General features: G+C 37.9%; 1 protein-coding gene and 1 long non-coding RNA gene across 5 annotated transcripts in view; one reads left to right on the forward strand and one right to left on the reverse strand.

Annotated features, from left to right (window-relative positions):
- LOC107078055 (uncharacterized) overlaps positions 1-23,242 on the reverse strand; it is a 105,160-nt gene that overhangs the window by 38,185 nt on the left and 43,733 nt on the right. The window lies entirely within an intron of this gene.
- Positions 14,249-19,215, forward strand: LOC107078054 (uncharacterized). The gene is made up of 6 exons (XM_015352928.2): positions 14,249-14,580; positions 15,058-15,114; positions 15,902-16,051; positions 17,086-17,130; positions 17,612-17,689; positions 18,031-19,215. Exons 1-6 carry the CDS (start codon positions 14,404-14,406, stop codon positions 18,127-18,129), a joined length of 606 nt encoding a protein of 201 aa, XP_015208414.1. The 5' UTR covers positions 14,249-14,403; the 3' UTR covers positions 18,130-19,215.

Consider the following 23,242-nt stretch of genomic DNA (forward strand, 5'->3'; position numbering starts at 1 on the left):
TTCCAGCCTAGGGGCAAACAAGCAGCTTGGCTGCACTTGCACCAGCAGCCTGCTACAGTGCTGGCTGTTTATTGTTCTACCCAGCCTTAGGGCTAAAGAACAGGTTGCTGCTATTACCACAAGCATTGTTACAGCACGGGCTGTTTATTCATTTCACTACAGTCAGGCTGGAAGCTCCAACCCCCCAGCTCCAACCCCCCAGGTTTTCACCAAACCAGCCTCAGGACTGAAGACTGGCGAGTATTTTCCTCAACCGTAGACTGGTTTACCCTTCTGCTATTCCGGGTACAGCAACAGTAGGGACACATATGGTATAGATACAGTACAGATTATATAGTGTAGCTTTCAACCGGTAAACTACTGTTTAGCTTTAAGATTTATGTGTGGGTTGTGCCCATTTTCAGTACCTAGAACCTGTGCCCCTATTGTGTGCTGACCCTCATGGCATCACAATATGTATAGTTTATATTTGTGCTACCTGAATGTAATATTTTGCACTTTTATTTTATGTTATTACATGTCAGATTCCAGGTGTCTAGTGTGCTATTTTATAAAAACCTTTTTCATAATTTTTGTTATAAAAACAGGACTAATTTACTAACTATACCAGAATCTAAATCAATCATATTAATTAGGAAGACAAGTATTCCTATCCTGACACAGATCCTTGTCACTCCACTCACATTACTTACTTACCAATTAATCACTCCAGATTGATCATTCACTCCTTAACTGTGCTCTTTGTTTTCCATAACTAACAGATTATGAAAAACTTAATTAAAGGATTTCTGAACATAGAAATATTTCGTATCATATGCTCTAAGAAGTTAGTTAAGCAAGACCTTAGTTATCTAAATCCATGTCTGCTAATATCTTGAACAATCTCTGCACTAAAGAATTTTTAGGTACCACACCACAACAATTACTTTAGTAAAAAAATCATTCCTGTGATCATCTTTATTCAAACGCAAAAATATTTTCCTAGATTTACATGTCACTGCTCAGCAGTCTGTTTATGTCACTGCTCAGATGTCTTTAATTCTGTTAGAACATATCAAAAACATTTTGGTGATAACTGCTTTCTTTCAATCTCTGTGCTTGGTGGAGTGCTAAACAAAAGTCTCCAGATGGGGAGGAATAATGGAGAATGTTTGTAACTGTATATAAAAACTCTTTAGAAAACTGCAGCCTGAACATTTATCTCTTTTATTTTTTACCTGTATCCCAGCCAATGATAAACCTCTAATGATGATTAAATAGACACATACACTCAAGAGTGATTTATATACTGTACATATAATTTGATTTTAAATATTAATTTCACGAAAGGCTTAACTGCTGTTCAGATCTGTATAAGAGACTGGGGAAGAAATTTATTTTTGTTGTTTTAGAATGCATTTGAATTTGTAAGAATACTGCAAAAATCAAGTTTATGTAAATATAGAATTCTACATACTGTATGTACTGTATTCAGGTTAAATTAACATTTAAAAGTACCGCACATACATAAAAGTGAAATTTTGAATCAGTTTTTTAAAGTTTCCCTGTTGTGTTATATTAAGTACAAGAAAATAGAAGATATCATAGTGTACTGTACATAGTTTAGGTATGAAGGTATAAAAGTTTGAATATTCTCCTATTCACTTACACCTTACTAACTAGAATACCATCATTAAACTGTTTCTGTTCACCTTCTATTTCAGAGATCACTTAATAATTGTCTACTAAATTAACATTGAAGAATTATGTCTGCCTTAACAACCAATGTTAAAATTATTTTTAGTAAGCTATACTGTATAGTGAAAGTCCCCAAATTACTACCATTATAGATTCACAGTTTTTCAAGGTCTATATTCTTAAGCAGTTATTCGGTATATTTTCACTTGTTATCATATAGAGTCTGGGAATAAGGAGGTATAACATAAAACTAATGTTACTAATGTTACAACAGACAGACAATGGAAACATTAATGTGAAAACAAAATCAGAAAGACTTGAGAGCTTGAGTTTTGAATACACAAGAAGCAGCTGGATTGAGCTACTGAAGTGCCAAGTGGGGTAGACAGACTGAATGACCTTCTTTCAGGTTGTGGCTTTATTATGTTCTTATATTATGTTCTTTTTTTAATAAATGAGTTGCTGCCTTTAGCCAGGGAGGTTGATATCACACATAGAATGGACTAAAGACAAAATACAGGTATTTAAATGACATCTAAACACATGATTTCATTTCAGAGAAAAAAAGAACCACAGGTATGGAAGATTGGCAGGCCAGTTCACTGTAGATGAAACCGAATATCTTTCTGACCTGTACAAAGCTGTTGTTGACATGATGCAGGAAACAATGTAGAAGGGTGTTACCACCAACAAAGACAGGCTTCCCCTCTTTTTCTTTTTGCTTCAGAGATAAAAATAACTGCATGAGCAGAGACCAGTGAAAGATACTGTATGTAGGGCGTTATTCCCACACCTGGTGGGCAGCAGCACAAGAGGAGTAGGCAGTAGAGAGTGGAAGGCATGAGTATTCGAGCAGCAGAGGAGGAGAGAACACAACAGACAAGAGACTGGGGGTATTAGAGAGTGGAGCAGTAAAGTGAATGTGGGTAGGGCAGCTCAAGGTCCTGAACCATATGTAAGGAGGGGACGGAAAATGTGCCTTAAGGCTCACCGGTCCTTTGATAGCAGGCAAGTCTTGCCTCACCCCAGACTGTAACCACAGCCACACAGCACGGCTTCCTGAGCCCCTAAGGCCAACCAGCTCTACTATCTCACTTCAACTCCACTCTTGACTTGGACGGGTTGGAAATTCCCCACCAGTCAGGGAACTGGCACACTCATCTTGCACTCTGCCTTCACAAATTGCTCTGCAAGCTGGTGCACACATACCCAGTCAGGCACCACCCATAATTAAGCTCATCCGGAACACAATCAGTCCCATTATTATAGTGCAGACTATAGGGCTTTTACAGGACAGTGTTAAACCACTGCTAGAATTTCTTAGGCTATTGGCATGATCAAAAGATAAGTACAGCACATCTGACTTTTTAAATGAGCTGAATGGTTAATGTTTTTCTAACAGTTGACACAAAGGAGCGTATAGTTTGCCCAAGACTTTAATTAAACACTAGCATATTGAAAATATTATTTTCCTGAGCATTAATAAAACAGTAAGGAGTTTATACTGTGCATTTCAATACTCTGAATAAACACTAGTCGTTAAGAAAACTTTCTTTGTGCTGAAGGTTGCAATCTTTTCTTAGAATCTTTTTGAATTAGTCTTGCGACTGGCCTCCAGAGAATTATGTTTATTTTATAAAGAGAAATTGTTTTAAGTTTTATCATCATGGCAAAGGCAAAGCTAAAAACAATCTCTGTTACTTACAAGAAGCTGAAATAAAGTTTTAAACGAGTAGTCACACCAAACAAAGCACATTCCCACAGGAACGCGAGTGCAGTTTTGGTCATAACGCTCATACTTTTGTTGTGTGGTTGTGCTGTGTGTTGTGAGAAACTGAGCAAGAAAAGGTTGTTTGTCTGCCTGGCACCTACACTCTTCTGTGTTGATGGTTTAGACATTCACTGTGTTGACCTTCAGAACACAATACATTCAGAGCAAAGAGAAAAAAAATTTTTGGGTGGCACAAAAACACAGGAAGTTAGCTACTGTGATCCTGTTTTATTCCCGCCACAAAGTACAGCCTTTTTACTTGTAGACACATTCGTGTCATTTTTTCTTGAAAAGAGCTGTACTGTACTTTTACTGTACATAAATGACTGTCACAGAACTTATCACAGTTGTCACAGTTATTTAGTATATGTTATCTATCCTCAAGATCATACATTTATGTAGTTGTGAAATATGCTGCATTGCAGGGCTGAGGCACTGGGTTTAATTCTGGACCTGTATACATTCTTATCATGTTCACATGGGTTTCCTCTGGGTGCTCTGATTTCCTTTCTCAGCACATACTGGAGACCTGTGTGTAGGTTAATTGGCTTCTGGGAAAATTGGCTCTGCGCCCCATCCAGTGGTGTGTCTCATCTGTGCCCGCTGCCAGGAATGGCTCCAGCTCTGCTGCAACCCTGTACTGGATGGAGCGATTAGAGAATGGATGGATTTATCGTGATTTGCTATAATATTATTTAAAAAACGTTAAAGGGTGAAAAAAAAACTCAAGTGCAATTTCCTATTTGTCGAGTCATCCACCCCTGCCACATTATAGATAGGTAACAATGAAACTGCACTACTCTTGAATGCTATGATAAGATGTGCAGCGATCGAGCCCTCAGTAGATTCAGAAGGCTCCAGTGGTGCTCTGGCAAAGGTGGAAACTGAGATGCAAAGATGAATACTGTATATGGACCACTATTTCTGCTGTGAAGAACTGTTGACACTAAATACTATATGCAATGCTTTATTTAATCAAATACAAAGAACAATACATCAAATAAAAATGATACGATTGTAAAAATACAAAGAACAATGGCAGCCTGGAGGGGACCCAGCAGGTCTTTGGCACAGTTTAACTGAAGTACTTTTCTCAAGGTTTCAAAAGGAGGTCAGGAATCTTGAGCACTAACAGCTTCTCCAAGCACCTGTCACTGACTAGAAAAGTTAGGCTGTAAGGCTTTACCTTAAACTTTCCTTAAAATGTTATACGCTCCTTCTTATTCAAGATTAAAGTCCATGTAGCCCTTCACGGACAAAAATACGTTACAGAAAGAGCATAATATATACCCTAATAATCCTGTGGGCAATGTTAGGTAGGATGTGACCTTAAATTTGACCTCAAACAAAAGAAAATAAATGTGTCAATTAATCTTTCAGTAAATTAAACATAATTGGTCAATTAATTACACATGACCACATATTCATTTGGTCCGATGGGTGGGAACATTGGAGAACAGTGACTTGGAGTAACTGTGACTTGCTGCATGTGTTTTGGTGGAAAGGCAATGACATTCGTCTTAGAAAAGGTGCAATGCTTAATTTACGCAATCACTAGGTTCTGTCAAGTGTTCCAAGTTCACCGGGCCACACGATAAGCTAACTGGCTAGCTTGTTAAAAACCTGTAAACGTGCACATTTGTAGACCTTTGTACAGTAGTTTTTTTTTGTCACATTGACAGTACAGATATTCCCTGATGCAGATTTTGAGAATCTTGTCAAATTTTCCACCCTTGTAATTTCAAGTGTGCGCAGAGAATGTATGTAAATCCTGGTCATGCGTTTGACGTGGCTGATGATGAAATATTATTAAATTATTAAAAATCTCAAATGAGGCTGAAACCTCCTGAAGACGAGGAGCACTTAGTGGTAATGCCCCAACTAATATCATAATCGACTCTGATTTGGCAGTTGGTCCTTCACTCTTTTCTTGTTACGTGGAAATAACATGATATCTACCGTACATTTGTAAGGCAAACCCCCGTCTCTCTGACAGATTTTATTTTGTAGGACAGGTGGAAGATGTTTGTATGGAAGGACCCTCAGGCCATGCCATGGAAAAGAAATGCAGAATTTTGGACATGGAAAAACTAAATTGTATATAAAAAAACAACATATCCACTCTGTCATGTTTTTTTTCCAAATCTTGTCAGTGGAGCAGCCCTCTCATTACCTTCCTAGATACCTGTGGAGTTCTTTCACCTAGAATCTACAATTTGACAACATCCATCCATTTTCAAACCGCTGCACCTCCGTGCTGCCCAATTTGAAAACATATTATTGCACAAATTAGTGCACTTACTGTAAGTTGACAGAATTCAACTTATTTAGGGAAACTACTTAATTAAATGAATTACTGAAAACCATTTATTTGCATGAAAGAATTAACTATGTTCTTGTGGGACTGAAAAATGGTTCTCTTTTCAGGAAATATATGTGCCCCTCTCTGCAAGAATATTCAAGAAGGAAGCTTCACTGCATTCTGCAATGCAAAATGAAATTCCTTTGTTGTTCTTATGGAGAGATAAGTTTGACACCTACTGTACATTACATCTCAGGGGTATAAGCTCTGTTGAGCTGGTGGAGGAAACAATCAGAAAATCACAGGTTTTCAATTTTAAAAAAATGCAGTGACACAGAAACATTAATTCTTTCAGCTGGCATGGATCATTTTTGCTATCTTTGTTTCCATCAAAGGTAATTTTCCTGTCATTCTGTTCTTATCAAATAGCAGTAGTTATGTAAATGGCTTTTTCTTTCAGTAGACAATAGTTTTATTTCTTGTTGCTTTTGGGTATTTTTGTCTTGTTGAGGCCTTAAGAAACAGGTATTTTGATCTTTCACCATGGAAAAGCCCAGGGTAGCCTGGTTTATAAAGAAAAAGAAAGCAGATCTTGCTTTAGGTAAAGGCAGAGATAAGAATGGTGTTGTAGCACTGAAGAGCAGTGGAAAATCCCTCACACAGGTAAAAGAGGGGGAAGGTACAAGTGTTGGTTTATACCTTAAGGGTCTTTCTGTAAGCACTGCAAGGGACCTCATCAAACCCACAATACACACTGAGGAATCACACGCACAGCATTTTCTCCTGTCACGGGAATTTACGACATTGAAGATCTTGTGATTACAGGACGTTTATACTAGGTCTCCAAAGCCTGTGAAATGAAGACACACATGCAACTCTGCCCCAGCTGGGAATATGTCATGGCCACACAGCTCCACCCCTGACATTGCAGTGACAATTCTGCAGGGCACTGTGGGAAAATTCGCAGGATCCATGGCACTCAATGTGACCTTCTACAACAGGCCGTGTGCCAAATGAGCCCTGTAACATGACGCTAAACAATGTCTGCAGATTATGATACTCTCACGGACTTGGATACCATTCATTTTTTATGTTAAGTGGTTTATTAAAAGCTGTAAAAAATATGTCTCAATGGCCTCTTGTTTGGAGCTGTTCTTCTGTCAAATATCTGTCAAATTATTTTCTTGTGGTCTCAGTGTTAGCTGACCAGGAATACTGTTGCTATACAGCATTTCTTTGCCCCTTTTGTTTTATACAGTACAGGTAGATTATGGAGCAAATCACTAGCCTGTCTGCCTCCAAACAGGTGAACATATTACTGTAAGGCACATGTATCCACGACAACAAGAGGTGCTAACAACACGCATAAGACAGGTGAGCGTAATTAAACAGCTACTGCTGGTAAAGATGAGAGACAAAACCAGTTACTCAAGATGACACCGCCCTCATTAGGCTCTCAGACTGTGCTGCCTTCGCTGCCCCGAGGCTACAAGAACGCTGAGCTTCAGAGAACACTGACTCGTCGGCACGTTGCAGGAAAACTTGTCCTGTGCTTCCAGCTCTCAGGCGAGCAGCAGCGTTTTCTGAATCTGCACTTCGGCACTTCTAAAACAATCGCAGAGAGAGCTGGGCAGAATAATACAACTGCAGAGCACAGGGACAGACAATGGTTTTGAAGTCGGTGAAAAATAAAAAGTCTGAGTTTCACTTCAAACCACTGGGCTTCCCTTGAACTCCCCAAGCCACGAGGTAACAGAGGTCATGTGAACTGCTTCATGCAATTGAGGACTGCAGGGGAGCCGGAACCTATCCTGGCAAGTAATGGGCTCAAGGCAGGGTACACCATGGACAAGATGTCAGTCCACTGCAGGGCTCAGACAGACACAAGCACAGACACATAACTCACACCAGGGCCAATTTTCCCAGACGCCAATTAACTTACTGGTATGGCTTTGGACTTAGACTTACAGTAGCATTGCTTGATATGATTTAAGATGAATGGATATCTTCTGTGGGATGTTTTTATTTGCTATGGTCTTGTCTTTTTTTGTAAAAAAATGTACAGCAGTTTATTACTATGGGTTGTGAATCCACAGCGCAAGATCTGTTGTGAGACTCAGCTCTTGTCTCATATCAACACCAATGCAATGTTCTCCTTCAGTGTAAAACCTGGTCCAGGCATTAGAAGCAGATGTACATCAATCTCGTTACAGTTGTTCCCCACTGAAATGTATGAACACTATAAGAAAATGTAGAAAACATTTTTCCTGCAGTGCAGTGTAAAAAAAAGGTTAAATGAAATTGCTTTCTTTCTGCACCACCTTATGTGGATTTCAGATATTTGTTACTGAGTAAAAACAGAGAGACAACACAACTCAACAGAAAACTCCAGTTGGCAGGGATAATTTTTGCTATCTTTTTTTTCCATCAAAGGTAATTCACCTGTCGTTCTGTTCTTATCTTACAAAAGTAATGAACACAATTCCTGAAGATAATTGGTTCTTGTGTTTTCCTGGAACTGGTTAATTAAAATAAAAAATATTTATATCAGCTGGTCAGCATTTCAGAATTGACCAACAACATAGCAGAAACCACTATAGCTCCTGTATATAGTTTGAATAAGAACTGAAAGAATGGTAAATACTGAATTTGTTTCTGAATTAAATTGGATTATTTAGTTGAAAATGCTGATTCTTTAGAAGCTCGGGCAGAGCTCTGAACTGTATTGCTGAAATGCTGCTAATATGAGTCTCTGTCACATTACTAGCCAGCTGTGATCATAATCCCCTAAGCAGTGAGGTGCAAATAACAGGAAACCAGCAAGGTTGTACAGTAGTTTGCCTGCCATGGCTCCTAAAGGAAAACAGAAAATTCCTGGGTAGCTGCTGGCTTGCAGTGACATCACTGTGATACACTACACCTTGAATCAGTATGAACTCTTCCGCAGACCACTGTGGGGACAGTATCACCTCAAAGATGAATGATTCTGATAAGTGGTAGCCAGTCAGAGTAGCACGTCTTCCTACCTTAAGTGCCACTGCCATACAGAAAGTACAAGAGGTACATTGCAAAGCAACAACTGGCTAACCCAAATTGACTGGGTAGGAACAAAATAAAAAATAAAAATAGAGTCTATGAACTAAAATGAAATAAAAATAAGAAAACAAATCCATCTTTCAATGTTTGCCAGTCCTAAAGTTTATTTATTTCAGCAGCATGTAAATGATTCCAGGTATAAAAAGGCACAGGCCTAAAGATCTGAGTGTATGAGGATTGCATTGTGACTTGTAGGGCTAATATCGTATGATAATTGGCAAGTATCATAGTGTGCAGTCTTTTCTTTCCTCTCCCTTTTGTTTTCTTTCTGTCACTTATTTCTTGGTCCATTTCACACCCCATAGTCTTGACTGTTCAGTAATTCTAATCTGCGAATTCTGCTACTGCTCTGCTAATTGCTATGAGGGAGACGAAGGGACTTTAATGAAAAGAGCAGCCGCAGAGAGACAAAGAAGGATTTTTGTGTAGAACCTCTGCAGACCTGGTAGAATGCTTATTTTCTTTTAGTTTTTATATAAATGGGGCATGCTGCTTGTGCTTAATGGACACTAGCTGAGTAGTGCTGGGATGCATCACCAGGGATTCTTTTTCGATGACTAGAATGGGCTTCCCTGGAATAAGTTCTGAGCATGATTTCTGCTCTGCGAAGTGCTGCTTGTGTAATGTAAGTCTTTAAATATCAGAGCTGTTTGATCTAGCTCTGTCTGTGTACATTAACTCACCAGGGTGTGTTCATTATCACAATTGTGACCGGTCTTGTGTGCAGGCCCACGGCCTTTTCACACACTGCAATACTTCCAAATAGTCTTTTCATAGTATTTTACAGAATGTTAAGTCTTCTATTTTGCTTTCCATTGTTTATAGTACTTCAACCTAAAGTTATTTAAACCCTTAGATGAGTGCTTATGACCACATTAAAATGTTTTCGTCAGCACTTGCCCTGAAAGTGTCTTCGTTAACAAGTGGATGAGGAGCTGTTAATAGACACTGTGCATACCTATGCTGGTTTTTAAGTTTTGTTTTATTTTTGCATGAAAGGAACTAGTTCTTAAGTATCAGATGACTTTACGATGGCATTACTTAGCTTTTTTTTAGCTCTGCAGTGGGACTTAAACAGAATCCTAAAAAATGTCAAAGTTGTTCAGTTTGTGAAATTAACTGTACAGTTAAGGGGCTGAATACTGAAAACTACCATTAAATAAAAATAACTATATAATTAAAAACGTCGATGTTATTATTGTATTACCCTGTCACTGGGCAAGCAATGACAAGGACATTTTTTTACGGCGCTACCAGGTGGTGTACTCGGGTACTGCGAGAACACAAAAAGGAAATCCTCTTGACCTACATTCATGGGATATCTAGCTTATGTATTTTATTATCAATGGACTGAAAATCATTGAGAACCAGACTATGTTGTGTATTGGTTTTCTACCCAAGTGTTAAAGATATATTTTAATATACTATATACAAAAGAATTTTAACATTTTGAAACAAGTCCCACTTTCTGAAAACATTTGCATACATTTGTATACAAAATAATTTCCATTGAAACATTTTGAAACAAGTCCCACTTTCTGAAAACATTTGCATCACATACTGTATACTGTATGTAAACTCCCTGAGAAGGGGAGGGGGGGTTAAAATGTGTTCTCCATGTGTTTCTCTAAGCAGGATAGCAACGTCAGATGTTATCGGTAATATTTATTTTCTTTAATATTCCTCCCTGTAGTGCTCCTGTTATACAAGTTGTTATTTATGTACTCTTGAAGATGAAGATCATCGATTCAAGTTTTTATTAAAAACGGATTGGGTGCCTTATGAATCTCTACTTGTTTAATTTCGTGTGTATGAAGATATCTTACATGTTTAATTATTCACAAGTTAAGCTTTACAATTACACCTCGTAACATTGATTTTCTTAAATGAAACTTAATTGGACATCACAAAATATAAATTCAGCCTCTGTGTTCCTCCATCAGATACTGTACAGTATGTTTTTATTATACTTAACATAATGAGAAATCAGGTCTTTACTGATTTTACTATAGGCTTTTTACTATAAACAGTTTTTACTATAGGCTTTTAATAAACCTTTAACCTCAACCACTTTCAGTGTGTGACGATGAATATCTTCTCTTACCGAAGCCAGAAAGGCTAACCATTCAAAATAATTCAAGCTAATCAAAACAAATACCTCATGCATGATTTCTCCATGAAAATTGTTTACAGTCACTTGTGAAGTCATGTTCAAGCTGGAATCAATTGACAATTTCACTTTCAACTTTTATTGTTTACAATATACCTGTTTTGTAAAATCTGTTAGAGGGATTGATGTTATTGTCTGTTTTTTTCCCATTCTTTTCTACTCTAGTTGTACAGTATCTTATGAATGTATTAATTTAAAATGGCTTCCATTATTTTCTATGAATTAACACATTATTCTATGATGGTATAATGTGTAGAAACCAAGAGATTCAAGCCTGAAGTATCCGTTCGTCAAGGTTTATTGTATGTATACAAGGAACAACACATTTGAGGCTTATTGTTGCTCAAAGGAGATATGGTTCTACACAGCTTACAGTATATATACTTTTCTCTGCATCCTCCCCCTTCTCTCTTTGAGGTAGCTTTCTCAAGAAACTCCAGGACCCAGGAAGCACTCAAAACATTCCTTTCTTATCAGGGAGTTTTGTATAAACATTCCGTCCCAATCAGGAGATTAGTACAGAAGATAGAAGATCAGTACAGGGAGGGAGAAGCATCTGTGTTAAACGAAGCATGTGAATTCAGTAGGAGTTCACAGCTCCTACCACTATATGGGTAACAGTAACATACAGATTCTGCTAGCAGACTCCATCAAATGTAAATGTGTAGCTATTTTTGTAATCATTTTTATTATTTAACATGCAAAACATCAGAAACTTAGCAGTTGAGTGGATTTTAGTTTGGTAATATGGACTGGTAATCAGTTCAGTTCATTTTATTGTCATATTTTCATAAGCGCAATGAAATGCGTATTTGCATGTATGCTCCAAAGATATTAAGGAAATACCAAAAACAAATACAGAACAGCAGCAGAAGCAACAACAAGTTAAATAACATACATCTTAGAAAAAAAAACACATGAGTGTGAGCCAGTGGTAGGGGTAGAGTTCAGTATTCTGACAGCTTGTGGGAAGAAACTGTCTCTGAACCTGGACGTGCATGTCTTTATGCTCCTATAACACTTACCAGAGGGAAGAGGGGAGAAAAATGAGAAACCAGGATGACTGGTATCCTTAGCAATACTTCCAGCCTTCCTGAGAAAGCGAAGACTAAAATAGAGGGGAGCTGTATTACAATGACGGACTGGGTTGACCTGATCAAGCCCTGTAAGGCCTTCCAGTCAGACAACGGGCTGCTGCCAAACCGCACTGTAATACCAACATGTGATTACAGTCTCAATAGCACAATTGTAAAATGTGGTAAGGACAGTTGAAGATAGACCAAACTTTTTCAACTGAGTAAGTAAAGGTGCTGTTGTTCCTTCTTTGTAGCTGTAGTTACATGTTGGGACCACGTTAAATCATTAGCGATGAAGGAACCCAGGAATTTGAAGCTGCTTACTATCTCAACAGCCACCTCATTGATGCCAATAGGGGTGTGGTGCCCACCCTGCTTTCTAAAATCAATGATTAGCTCCTTGGTTTTGCCGACATTGAGGGAGGTATTATTGTGAAGACACCACTCCACCAGACACCAGTTGCTGACCTCATCCCTGTAGGCTGTGTCATCATTAGCAGTGATTGGGTCAATGATGGGAGTGTAATCAGCATTTGTAGATGGAATTGGAGCTTTGTCTGGCCACACAATCGTGGGTGAACAAGGAGAACAGCAGGGGGCTAAGCACACAGCCCTGAGGGGCACCTATATTCACCTATACTGATGGTCAGAAAGCTTTCCATCTACCGTCACAGTCTGTGTTCAGCCAGTCAGGAAATCCATAATCCACCTGCATAGAGAGGCGTTGATGCCCAGGTCATTAAACTTCCTGACTATTGTGTTAAATGCGGAGCTGTAATAAAAAAATAGCGTTCTGGCGTACATGTCTTTATCATCCAAATGAGCCAGAGCCGTGTGAAGAGCCAGGGAAATAGCGTCGTCAGTGGACCTGTTGCGCTGGTATGCAAACTGCAGGGGGTCTAAGCACTCAGACTCAGGATTTCTTGCACAGTTCAAGCCTTGGAGGAAGAAGAGGAAGATGCATGATGGGAATGATCCTTCTTCTCTTCTTCTTGTGTCTCTTAATCTTCCTCCTTTTGTCCCATTTTCTCTCTTTTTTGTATCTCGTCATCCCTGTACTGTGGTCCATTCCTATGAAGCCTGGCACAACGACCTCCCTAGAAATGGCCAGTATTGTTGAATTTTTATTTTTAATTCTGGCGGTCCTAATAATGGACTCTGAAGTTAATTAACTAGGGCATATCATTATGTCCCGCCTTAGTCTTAATCTGTGTTTACTTATAGTATCTCTTAGCCATTCACAGGTAGGCCAACACCTCAAAAAATACCCTTAATTTGAAGCCTTTCTATGTTTGATAGCAAAACGCCATCACCCCAGGCATAACAATACACTGATACTCATGATGCAACCCATTCATTATGTAGTGCACAAGAGAGCAGAAGTAGTAAGCTGTACTTCATGCACATGACCCAATGCATTTGGGGCTGGGCTTGTTATATTGCTCTTTTTAAAACAATTGGTCTTGATCCTTCCTTTTGAAACAGAGGCTTGGACTCTTTCCATTCAGTAACAGTAATTCATGCTGTAATTAACTGTAACAAGGAAATTCCTTAGAAAATTGTACGTGTGGTAAAGGTAATTCATACATTCCCTATATTTTAAATACACTTCCATGAGAATAAATTTGATATTTTCTGTTACAATGTTTTTTTTAAAAACATTTTTCTATTATAATGGGGACTATAAGTTTCAACCATGTTTTAAGTGAACCTGTAGTAAAGAAAATGCTTCAGTCTGGAACAGTTTGTGGAAAATATATCACATTTAGCCCCAACACATCTATAACTAAGTCTAGCAAAACCTAGCATGAGTAGGAAGAACGCCGATCATGAGCATCTCATTTAATAGGCAGTTTCCTTTACGCCTAAAGACAGTGTAAGGTGCCCTAAATTGATGCATCTTTTCTATAATTAGAATCTAGGACATGACCACCAAGCCCATTAAAATGCTATGACCTAAATAAGATGCTCTATAACATTTCTAAACAAGAAGTAAAGTCACCAAAAAGTCAAATGCAAATTTGCTAATTTTTCAAATGGAAATATCTTGAAAGTTGGATGTATTTCCAGCAATAGAAACAAAACCGAAATCTCATAAAGGGTCCGGTTCCATTTTTTCAAGTTTTGCAATGGGAGGTTGTGGGGCCATGTTTATTACTCTGTTTCCACTATGGCACACTTCTCTGAGTAAAGAAAAGAGGAAGGTCCAAGTGACATCACAAGGAAACACCTTAAAAGCCAGCTTCTAATTCAATGACAGGAGTGGATTATTTTCAGTGCTTGGCAAAAGAAGAAAAAGACAGCAACCGAAATGAATCGATTCCTTCAGCTTCAGATCCTTCAGCTTGTGTTGCTGGTACAGTGTCAGGTGTTTGCTGCATTGATCAAGCCAGGTGGATGCCCACGCGCACAAAAAGTACTAAACATGTACTGCTCGGATAAAAGGAGGACTTTGGATCGCTTAACTGCAGACATTGCAAACGGCATAGTAAGTACTTTCTGTTCAGTAACGTTAATAATTACACTGCTGTCCTTGCCTTCTCCTTTGTTAAGGACTAGCCACTTCTCTGCCAAGATTTGATTGTATTTACTGTCGGTAATCCTGTACAAACAATTATTTCATTCTCTGTGGACCGAGAAAGGAGAGGAAACTGAAGCTTATTCATTTTTTATGTGAATCTACATTGCCAAAGTTTTACATTTACTGCTGAAGCTGTACTGATTTTTCAAGTGCATATGCTTGGATGGCCAGTTCTGGACCAAAATCAGTTTTAGTGGTTTCTGTGGACACAATATAGTGTGCCATGCCAATAGTGGCTGAAAACACAGACTGACAGATTACAAAATACCAAATAATCTAGGATATCATGTTAATATTCTTCATTTTACTGATCAATCATTGCACCGATGCTGGTGTCATTAATACAAATTTCTCAATGTTAATATGTTTCTATTTTATTTTAAGGAAACGTCCCATGATGAAAGCATTCTTCTTCCCCATGGAATATTTGACAGAGTCAGAGTAAGTTCGTGCATACTTGAAAGACAAAGTATTGTATACTGTGGTTCACATCACTGCTTGAGTATAAGCAAGCAATGCACAGTGAAACACCATAGCATTCTCATAGTGACAGCATCTGTAGCAAAGCCAGCAGATAGGTAAGACCAAAGGAACAAGTAATAGGTTTATTCCATGCTGAAAAAAGAAGAAAGAGAACACAACGTTTCGGCCGTGGAGCTTTCTTCAGGTGTGGATAGGTAAGACCACTGTGGTTCAGTGAACCAAGGGTCTGTTGGCCAGCCCTGACAAACATCAGCCTTTGACATGAGGTTTCGGTTCAACATGGTGCATGAGCCACAGTCTTGTGTTCGTCGAACATTACTGCTCATCTGCTCCTGGGCATGGAGGACCACTGTGTCTTTGGCTTACAGTCCACCCTCAAATCTTGATGACTTCATTTAACTCCACTGTTCTCTTTAAGAACTAGTCTCTGTTAGCACGGTTAGCAATATCTTTACTCATTGAGTAATAAATTATATAATTATAAATTATAAATATATTAATTATAAATTATAACCTGGTCCTTTTAGAGGACCTCCTAAGACCTAGGACCAGGAATGCATATCATTTTCCCTGATTGTAACTCAACTACTGCTGTTATTAGCAGACTACTGAAAGTTTATGAAGACCCTGACATATTCGTTAATATAATACAGAGTTGAAGTCACAGCATTCTGCTTTGAAATAAGAAAAAACCGGAGACATTGAAACATTCTAAAAAACTGTTTTCTTTTTTTTTTCTTCAAAGGGGACAAGATGGCACGGTTGTATTTTGAAGGAAATAATTTTGTTTTACACAGGGGTATTGAAAAACTACAAAGGCCACAAAACATTCACTGACACAGTTCAAGAAGACGTAATGCACACCATTTATTCACTGCAGCAATGTTTTGAAGTGGTAAGTTTGTAGACCTTCAGGAATTCTGCATGTTTAACAGACTGGAATGGCCAACTTGGTATTGAAGCTACATCAAAATCCGCTATTAGCCTTCTGTGTTGCAGTACTGTATGTGATTTTTAGATATTACTTGCTCATTTCAATACAAACAATACCCATTACTTTGAGTCTCCTTCAAATAAAAAAAAAACAATTTTGTTTGCATGAGCAATCTTCTAATACTCCATCCATCCTTTATTAGAAAGCCACCTACAGAATTCATGATTAGGGTCGCGGCAACTTAGAGCCTATCTGAGAAGCATAGCACTGGACTGCAACCTGGATGGAACTCCTGTCCGTCTTGGACATTGTCAGCTTAACAGTTTCATCAACCAATCAGTATAATATAAACATTCACACTGGAAGTGAAACGTCTGCTACTACAACATGAAAACATGTTGATAAATGGTATCAATTTTCAGAGAAAAATGTCTGAAATACTGACTGGGGAAATTACCGTCTTTTGTATAAAGACAAAAAGACAGAAGATAAGGCAGGTAGAAAAAGAAAAGAAAACAAATACAGTAAGAACATACAAATTTACTACAGTTTACTGTAGCAGAACACCTTGAGATTCTAAGGTAAAATACTACATATACCACAACATTTCATTATAAACAAAAATACATAATGTAATATAAAGTTATATTACCATAGGAGAACACATTATACCATATTATTTTAATACCATACACTATGTTTATCATAGTTTCTTAACATTTTTTTCAAACTAACTTGAGAGAGTATATTCAGAATACTGCAAAAATGCAATGTCTGGCACCATAAAGTTAATCTAATAAACTAAGCAAGTGTAGCTGGATAGCTACCAGCTGTTAGATGAGCTTTGAGCGGGTTCTTAATAGTGTTACTATTAAACATTGAAGTGCAGTTGATACCAAGGAAATCTTTGTTATTGTGATTTACAACAAAAAAGGCATTACTGAAACCATTAGTTTTTGTTTAAAATACATTTTTCCTGTGTGTTCTCTTATAAGGAGAAGATCCCCTGTGAAAATCTAAAGAAGATGCCAGTAAATGAGGTAAATGGATGAGACATCTAGAAAATTATAGCTTCTAGACAGTGGCTCAGTGACTATTGATAATAGAACTAAGAGACCTGAGAAGCCAATGTTCTGAATTGTGTTTCCCCAATAACAAAGTTGGAATGATACATTCAATGATTTTAAAACTGAAATGGAAATGTATACAACAAAACATGATGAATTACAGTAGATTAACATGATTTATTATGTTCATGATCTAAGCAGACATCATTTTATAACGTCTTGCTAACATTAAGTCCAGTATATTAAGCTTCTGGTTTAAAAATACCAAAAGCATTATAAAATATATGTCTTCTGACTTGTGTCTGAAGACATATATTTGTTAATAAACATAGTGTTAAAGATTTCAGAGTCTGGTTTAATAATCATTAGTCATGTTTGGTAATAATTAAATAATAATACATTTAGATTGCTTTAAGATCAACGATTTTTAACAAACCACTGCATTGTTTTGCAGACTCGCTGTGTGAACACATTGACGCCACGTGAAGTGACAAAACTTCAGATTCAGAAGCTTCAGCGTGCTAGACATCAGGTAAACCATACTGATATTCAAATTAATGGATGCTCATTGTCTAAATGATTGGAAAAATCTTAAAATATTAATTTTATAGGTAAACTTAAAAATCGTAGTAGTGCCCCATTCTTTCATACAATCAAATTGTTTATCAATGCAAGGACTGAATATTATAAACATGCGGAGACATTAAAAACATCACACATTGGTTCGGAAATGAATATTCTTTTGCCATATTTTCTCAGTTACAGATTTATAAGTGGGCACTCCAATACAGTGCTAAAATATACTCGTCACACCAAAGGACAGGAAAAGGAAATGATCTTAATTTAATGTAATTTTCCTTTTCTATCCTATAGAAGAATGATGTGAAGATCCAAGAAAAGGCCATTGTCGAACTTCAGGGGCTTTCTTGTTACTTCAGTGACAGGTCACACATGGAATTTTGCTTCACTTAATTGTGAACAAACTTTGGCAAAATGTGAGAACAAAATGACAGTGAAAAATCTCAACCTGTCACCAAGTAGGAATGTGTATTGAAGCTCTTTAATGGAACACATAAGATATACTTTTAATATATATACTTATTAAAATAATATCTATTAAAACTTATGAAAAATACTCCATGGATAATACTTAATAATACCTGGAGTAATGAGAGTTGGACAAATATTTGATCGGATTCTGAGATTTGTATTGTGGTTGCAAACAGATTTCGAGTGCCAGAGCTGACAGTGACCGGCCCAAAGGCTTTCTCTGTAAGAAATCCCGTAATCTGCAGTAAAGACTTGTGTTTTTTCTGCTTTGCATCTCTTGCCTTTGGAACATGTGTTTGCAAAGGCTTACAGAAGTATTTGAGCAAATGTGAATTCTGCATTTTTGGAGTTCACGGTGATATTTCTGTTCCTTTTTAGTAGAATATGATTCGGTGTTTGTAACATTAAGCTGTGTGTATCAATTTAACTTATTATGCTATGTCTTAACTAGTTTATCTGTCCTTGTCTAGAAAAATATAGTAAGTAGATTTTAACATTCAACTGTAATAAAAAAACATTAATCCTCTTGAAAAGTGAGACAAAAGACAGTATTACTGTACATTGCTTGTAAAACGAGAAACAAGTTTGTACTGGTTACATTATTTTGTATTTTCTAATATGCTCTTTAATAATGTTCGGCATGAACTAAGCAGTAAGAGTCACAATGTGATTATATTGCAAAACTAATTGTAAAGTAGCTTTACTTCAAAATAGCCAAATGAAAAAAATAATTTTGATGCTATATCTTACAAAGAAGCACGCTTGTAATTGCTTGTAGTAGCTAATGTACAGTACTTTCAATGAAAGTTAGGCTCTCAATTTTTTCTATGTAATCCGTTTTCCAATGTAACGAATCAAACGCAAAACATTTTTAATGCAAAGTTTGAATTGCAAGCTATTTATTTTGAGAAACTCTCAAAGGAATGTTAACTTTATCAGCCACGCTTGAAATTTTGTTACAATGCAAGTGAAGATTAAAGCTAACTAAAATCAAAGAAGATAATGTGTGTTGTTTTCTGTAGTGGGCACAATTCAGCCCTTTTCTACGCATCAGTTCTTTTTAATTTAATGGACTGTCAAACGTCATGAATTACATGAACAGCTATATCCATTGAGTACTGGAAATGGTACATTTTTCATTAAAAATTTCAGTCAAAGAATGTAGCTTCAATACAACCCACTAAAGGTCATTAAAGGTACATGCCAATTTAGGTTCAGCAGCCTAAGACAAACTCCTAATATTTCAGTGGTTGAGGCATCTGAGAGGTAGATCTGGCCTTGGCCTGCCTGAGGAGGACGAGGCTACTGGAACCTCTGCCCACGAAGACTGGATGAAATGAGTCAGACGGCCGCTCAGTAGCTGGGGAGACTGGGGGACGACGTCTGTGAAGGGGGGGCTTGTGAGCTGTATGTGTGTGCAGGCAGGTCAACGGTCTATTCTTGTTCTGTCTTCCTAACCAGTGTTCCAAACCTTGTTTAGTAGTTAATTCCTAACAAGTAACAGCTATTTTTCACTACATGTACCTCATGTAAAATATCCCCTTAAAGTTTCAAATCATTTCCTGCCCCCTGTGTAGACTACAGAAAATTCAGAGCAGCCCTAGTGTTAGGAATGATATCATCACAGATGACAGAATCTTTGCCAAAATCCAGCAGGTTGTAGGGAAAACCGGTTCAGGGACGCCAAATATGTAATCATAGTGGCTCTCTGAAGGCACCAGTTCTGTAGGGTTTGGGCATTTACTGAGACAATTATTAATTGTAGCAGTAAATCACAAAGTTGATTCTTTTGATGGCTTTAGAATCCAACCATGCGACTTAACTCAAACAACGCGCACACACAGGTACTAATACACGAGGATACATTTATTAATACATAGAATATGCATATAAACCTAACAGATCTTATCGAGAGGGTTATCAGAATACAAAAGGTATATATTCAGTCAGTTACAAAGTGTTACATATATCAAGAGGACATATGTTCAGTATATCATTCATTAAGACCGTTTCGTAAAGTGAACTTGGTTACAACTTCTACATTAGATACTCAAAACAAGTACATAACTCTTAGGAATTAAATTGATATCAACTGGTTTGGATAACAATTGAATTCTCGAGCTGTAATGCATTGAAGTTGAATACTCATCCAATCTTTGGGATTCAGATCTCCTGCGGGCACAAAGAAACAGTTGCAGGCTGTTGCTGTCCAATCCGCGCTCTCTGGCTCCGTGCCAGGCTGTGCTGTGCGGCTTGCGACGGTGCGCTGCTGATGCTCATTGTTGGCATTAAATAGCAAAGTTTGTGCACAGGAGAAAAGATGACTGTGGGTCCCAGCAAGTCAGGAAGAGGACCGGTTCGTTCCTGATGAAGAGCTAGTTCTGAATAGTGATTCAGCTTTCCACAGTTCCGACCTGTTCACGAGGCCTGCTGCTGGTTACTCTCTGGCAACCTCCACTCTAGACTCTTAGAACAAAGGAAAGTTCTGGCACTCGGACACACTGGCCGTTCCGTGGTTGTCCGGGCTGAGTCTCAGGATGGTCAGGAGGTGCGCTGCGAGAATGTCCTGCCCTTGGGATTCTCCTTTGAATTCCCTTTAGAATTGTTGAATCTGAATCTGAATCTGAATCTGAATCTCTCAGGCTCTCTGTGTTGCCTGTTTTTACCTGGAGGAACTTCAGCTCATTGATTGGCTGAAAGTTCCATGGGCATCAGAGTCCCACGTGGGTTACTCAGCCCTACCGGTCTCTGATTGGTTGATCAAGGTGAGATATGAGTCACTTACTCCTGACACTTAGTAATGCAGTCCAGATGTCCAACTGGCACTCCCTAAACAGATAGGCGCCAATGGATGACCATTGATCATGATAGCCAGGCTTAGCTAAGTGCATCCCGCTGTGGGAGCTGTCCTTATCAAAAGAAAACATTTTGCATGAATAGTTTCTCTGTGGCTGCACCACAGAGATGAACAGAGAAATGGGGCCTCATTTGGGAAGCTCAGAAACACTTAATTCTGCCTTATTATTAAGCCTCGCCGCTACAAGGTGATAAAGGGGTATTTTTATGTAACCTAGAGTTGCCAAATACAACATTGTCACATTTTATTGTGTTTCAATATGGAATCATAGTGCATTTAACCTGGAAGTTTTGACATACTGACAGAAAACACTCTGTAATGTCAAAGTAAAAACAAAGTTCTACAGATCCTAGTGAATTCTTTACAAAGACAAATTGCCCACCCATAAATCTTCATGAATAAGTTTCTATCAGCTTTACATGTTTAGAGATTACAATTTGAGCCCTTTCTTGTTTGCAAAATTGCTCAAACTCTCTCAGGTTGGAGCGGAACTGTTGGTTAAATGTTACCACAGATTCTTGATTGAATTGAGGTCCAGGCTTTCACTGAGCCACTCCAGAACATTGACTTTCCAGTGACCACTCCAGTGAGGCTTTGGCTGTACGTTTTGGCCCATGCTTGTTTGTCTTGTGAAAAGCACACCATTACTTTGCAAGACAGCATCCCTAACAGATATAAGCCACTGAATGGAGGACAGAGCTACCCTCTTTGTGAATCTGTGTTTAGGCTGATTAAAGACCCAATTTAGATTTCGGCCACCAATGTCTCAAGTACAAGGTACAGCATGTAATCAAAGTACAGGCTGTCATTACTTGCAAATAGTATATGATAAAATTCGGAGTATGAACTTCCAATTGACTTTAGCTATTACTGAACATATATGATACCCTTCACCAAATATCTCCCATGCTCCTAGAGATCCCTTATCCAGCAAGTTTTATAGGCCATTAAATAAAAAATCTAAAGACTTGGAACAATTAAACTTAGATCAGTTTCCTTTTAAATTAAATGTGTCAGAGACTGTTTGGAAAAAAGTCTGAAGGTTCTTCAGACTTTGAGAACTGGAGATCACTTAATTGACCAGCTTCCAAGAGCTCCTTATCTTTAAAAAAGTGATTCGGGACAAAATATAAGACTTAATGGTCTGGAGATCCTGCAGAACTAGGGTTTGAGGCCCCTGCACTAAACACAGGGTCCCCAACTCTGGTCCTGGTGAGCCGCAATGCACTATGTTTTAGAAGTCACCCTAAATCACCTGTTGAGTGATAAGGAGTATAGCAATTAATCCAACCCATTTGTTCAATTAAGGGCCTTTAAATGTAGTACTATATTCAGTTTAAGCCAAGATGGATCATGTATATACAGTAGTATGAAAAAAGCTGGCCTAAAGGGATATGTGGCAAAAAACAATACAACATTCATAAAGTTACTGTACATATCAAATAATATGCACAAAACATTAATACTTAGAGCCTCAACATGAAGTCTTCCACATCTGATATCTGTAAATACTGTCGTTTTTCCACCTGACTTACTGTATACAACAAAGAAGTTGCGGAAGAAGGAAGAAGTTTCATTTACTGGTAAACACTGAAGGCATGCCAACTCTGAAATGGATTATCTACAGTAACCTAAGACACTCTTTGTTTATAGCAACCTAACTTGCTAAACACATTATACAACAATGTAAACATAAATCTGCCCCCCAATTCAACCGTTTACGGTGTGATTAGGGAAATCCTGAATCCCAAAACCCCCTGTCAACAAACTCACATCACAATTGACAAAAATATCTTAACAATTAAATGCTAAACTATATAATAAAAAACCAGAAAGGGACAAGCACAGTAAATAGCACTATTAGAACATCATAGGAATATAAGGTACTTCTTATTGTGTGCTTAATAACAGTGTGGGTCACTTAAAAAAAAAGATAAAATATTGTCAATATTTTAACATCTAAGCTTATTTTCCAGGACACAAGCTGGCATGTATTTGAAAGATTTTGGCAATATTGTGATCTACTGTATGAAATGTTACACAATTAAAGATATGCGAACCAAACACTGGCTGGTTTTTCAGCTCATTGATTTCTTATTACCTGTACCGTGTCAATGTGCACACTCCAAGGCCAAGAAGTGCTTTTAAATCCCGATGGATGGAAACTGCTACAACAAA

This window comes from Lepisosteus oculatus, chromosome 7 (assembly GCF_040954835.1).
Source record: "Lepisosteus oculatus isolate fLepOcu1 chromosome 7, fLepOcu1.hap2, whole genome shotgun sequence".
NCBI classification, from domain to species: Eukaryota; Metazoa; Chordata; class Actinopteri; order Semionotiformes; family Lepisosteidae; genus Lepisosteus; species Lepisosteus oculatus.